At 67.5% G+C, this 2,897-nt stretch overlaps 1 protein-coding gene across 1 annotated transcript in view; it reads right to left on the bottom strand.

The window, feature by feature from the left end:
- Positions 1–109: 109 nt before the first annotated feature.
- LOC112968721 (signal transducer and activator of transcription 5B-like) overlaps positions 110–2,897 on the bottom strand; it is a 9,693-nt gene continuing 6,905 nt past the window's right edge. The window contains exons 9-17 of the mRNA XM_026071223.1: positions 2,756–2,879; positions 2,556–2,648; positions 2,272–2,478; positions 1,765–1,859; positions 1,562–1,692; positions 1,024–1,179; positions 817–868; positions 417–524; positions 110–339 (exon numbers count right to left, since the gene is read on the bottom strand). Of these exons, the coding sequence (XP_025927008.1) occupies positions 213–339; positions 417–524; positions 817–868; positions 1,024–1,179; positions 1,562–1,692; positions 1,765–1,859; positions 2,272–2,478; positions 2,556–2,648; positions 2,756–2,879 (1,093 nt within the window). The 3' untranslated portion in view covers positions 110–212. The remainder of the gene's footprint in view (positions 340–416; positions 525–816; positions 869–1,023; positions 1,180–1,561; positions 1,693–1,764; positions 1,860–2,271; positions 2,479–2,555; positions 2,649–2,755; positions 2,880–2,897) is intronic.

Below are 2,897 nucleotides of genomic sequence, written 5' to 3'. Positions count from 1 at the left end.
TGCCTTTTATACACGGGCATAAACACCAAAGAGCCAGACGCCACCCTGCATTTCTGGACAGCACAGAGCAAATCTCTGGGACAAGAAACCACCCCGCTCCCTGCCCTCCCCCCCCGGCCCCGGCACAGAGACACGAACACAGCGCTGCTCCCGGCGGCAGAGTCCCCGCGGCGCCGGGGCCGGAGGCGGCGTGGGGCCGGGCGCCCGCCCCGTCACGACTGGGCGTGGGGGATCCACTGACTGTCCATGGGGCGCCGCAGCAGCTCCTCCACGTGCCTCGCCACGTCCATGGTGTCGTCCAGGTCAAAGTCGCCCTCGGGGTCCAGCACGGGGTCGGGGCTGCGGGAGGGAGAGGCGGTGAGGCTCGGGGACGGCGCCGGCTGGCCGGGGCACGGGCGGGGGGCAGCGGTACCTACTTTTGCGGGTACATGTTGTAATGGGGCTGGGAGCACACGGCCGGCGACGGAGCCTGGTCCATGTAGGTGGCCCCTCCGGGGGCAGAGTCGCCTGAGGCGCTGACAAACCTGAACGGACAAGGGGCCCGTGAGTGGCAGCCCACGCTGGATGAAGACGCCCCGGGAATTCCCACGGCCTCCGATGGGCTTCCCGCGCGGTGCAGAGAGGGGACCCCAGCCCCATGCACGTGGTCCGTCCCGGTTCTGGGAGGACCCAACAGCCCGGCCCCGGGCRCCCCGCGCACGCTCGCCTCCTCCCCGCTGTCCCGAAGAGCGTCCAGGTGCAATGCCGGAGCCGCGAGCAGGATGCCCAGGGGGCCGCAAGCCGCCCCCGGGAGCCGCCCGGCACCTGCCCACTTACTCGGGCACCACTTGCTTGATCTGCGGCTTCACGTATCCGTCCACAGCTTTCGCTAGAGGGAAGAAGGCAGCGCTAGGGCTCGGAGCCGCTGGCGCATGTTGCCGGCCTGCTCGTGGCGAGCCGCAGAGCCAGCACCGGGCCGGGGGCCACGCGACAGGGAGGGATGCGGAGGGGATCGAGGGGCAGCGCTACCTGGCGTGGACTCACAGAGAACCGGTGTGTAGTACTTGGAGAAGACCTCGTCCTTGGGCCGGTCGGGGAACACGTAGATGAGGTAACTGAGGTCCCCCAGGCGGTCGGCCAGGGAGCGGATGGAGAAGTCCCTGGTCGTGAACGGCATCAGGTTCCAAAACATCCTTTCGGCTGGAAGACAAGAGCAAACAGGGTAATGACACCTGGAAAGAGCCGCTTGGGCTCACGACGACTCCCAGGGCTCCGCTTTAAAAACAAGCTGCGAGATCACGTTGAAAAAAAGCAACCAAACCCAGCGTTTCCCCCTTCCAACGTTTAAGGACAAAATGCAGGTTGCCGGAAAACAGGATCAGGCAGGAACTAAAGGTCTGTCCTTGCCCAGGGGACAGAGAGGGCGGAGGCAGGGCAGGTTTCCACCCTGCTAGGCAAACGCAGGCGCTGCCGGGGAAGCGACGGCAGCTCGGATCTGCACACGCGAGCCGGGAAAGGGGCCGAGCCCCAGGCTCGGGACAAGGACGGGTCGGAGGCTCCCAGCTCCCCGGCGTGCACTCACGGGAGTCGAACTTCCAGGCGATGGTGATGCCGCCGATCTCCGAGTCGCTGAAGCGCAGGAGGAAGGTCCCGTCCGGCTTGTTGATGAGCAGGTCGTGCGCTTGCTGCTTGTTCACGAAGCCCAGAATGGCCCTAGGCAGAGGAAGGGGTCAGGGCCGGGCACGCGGGGGGCCGGCCACGGCGCGGGGGCAGGACGGCTCTTACCCGTCATTCCAGTGCGGCTTCAGATGCTTCTTCAGCACCTCCATGACACCGTCAAACCACTGCCAGAAGGTGTAATTCCTCCCGGGCAGGTTTTCCTGTTGAAATCCCCGGAAAATAAGCATTCCTGTTTCCAGCCTCAAGGCTGCACAAGCATTTGGCACAGCAGCAGGGACACAGGCGCCTGGAGCACGAGCGCTCTGAAACCAGGCGCCCAGAGCACCCGGCCACGCTGCGCAGCCGCGAGAGGAGCACCAGCGACGCGCGTGCGACCGTGCGGACACCTGCAGGCCCTACGGCACTCCGGATCGCTCCGAGAGAGGAAAGCGGTTCCCTCCATCCCGCTGCGGGCAGGCGGGGATGGTGACGGCTGTTTCTGCTTTGCGCTGTTGCGAGCAGCGGCTCCCCGGGAGCAACGTCCCCCATCCCACCCCTAGGCACGGCGCACTGCTGCTCACGGGCTCCCAAAGCGCCCGCGACCCTCCCAGCGCGGCGCCCCGGCCCGCTCACCCGGTTGAACTGGGACCAGGACACCGTGGTGCTGCTGTAGTCCTCCAGGTGGGAGCTGGTGCTGTTGAAGAGCTTCTGCGCCAGGAACACCAAGTTCTCCTTGGTCAGCCCGCGGCTGCTCTGCACCTCGGCCTTGAACTTCATGTTGAGCGCCTCGCAGAGCTGCGGCCACTGCACCTTGTCGGGCACGGCGAAGGGCACCCGGCCCTGCGGAGCGGGCGGCACGGCCGTCAGCACGCTGCCGCCCGGCCCCGAGCTCCTGCTCGCCGGGCGCTGGCACTCACCGGCTCCGCGAAGGCGTTGTCCCAGAGCACGGTGGCCGTGGCGTTGTTGTCCTGGCTCCCGTGCACGATCACCACCACGGGCAGGGACAGCGTCTGCGGGCGGACGGGGGCTGAGCCGGGAGGGGACGCGGGGCGCCGCGGCAGCATCGCCCGCCCCGCACCTGCAGGCCCCGCGGAGGGGATGCGCCGGGCGCCTTTACCTTCACCTGGAAGACCAGCTCGTTGCCGCCAACGCTGAACTGCGACTCGAAGAGGATGGTGAACTTCTCCTCCGTCACCGACTCGGCGCCGCGGCGGTCCGAGCGCTTGATGCGCTTCAGAGACTGCGGGGACAGGCGGGGT

This window comes from Apteryx rowi, unplaced genomic scaffold, assembly GCF_003343035.1.
Source record: "Apteryx rowi isolate R43461 unplaced genomic scaffold, aptRow1 scaffold_323, whole genome shotgun sequence".
Taxonomy (NCBI): domain Eukaryota; kingdom Metazoa; phylum Chordata; class Aves; order Apterygiformes; family Apterygidae; genus Apteryx; species Apteryx rowi.
Note: the sequence above shows the minus strand (reverse complement) of the source record. Positions and strands in the feature narration are given on the sequence as shown.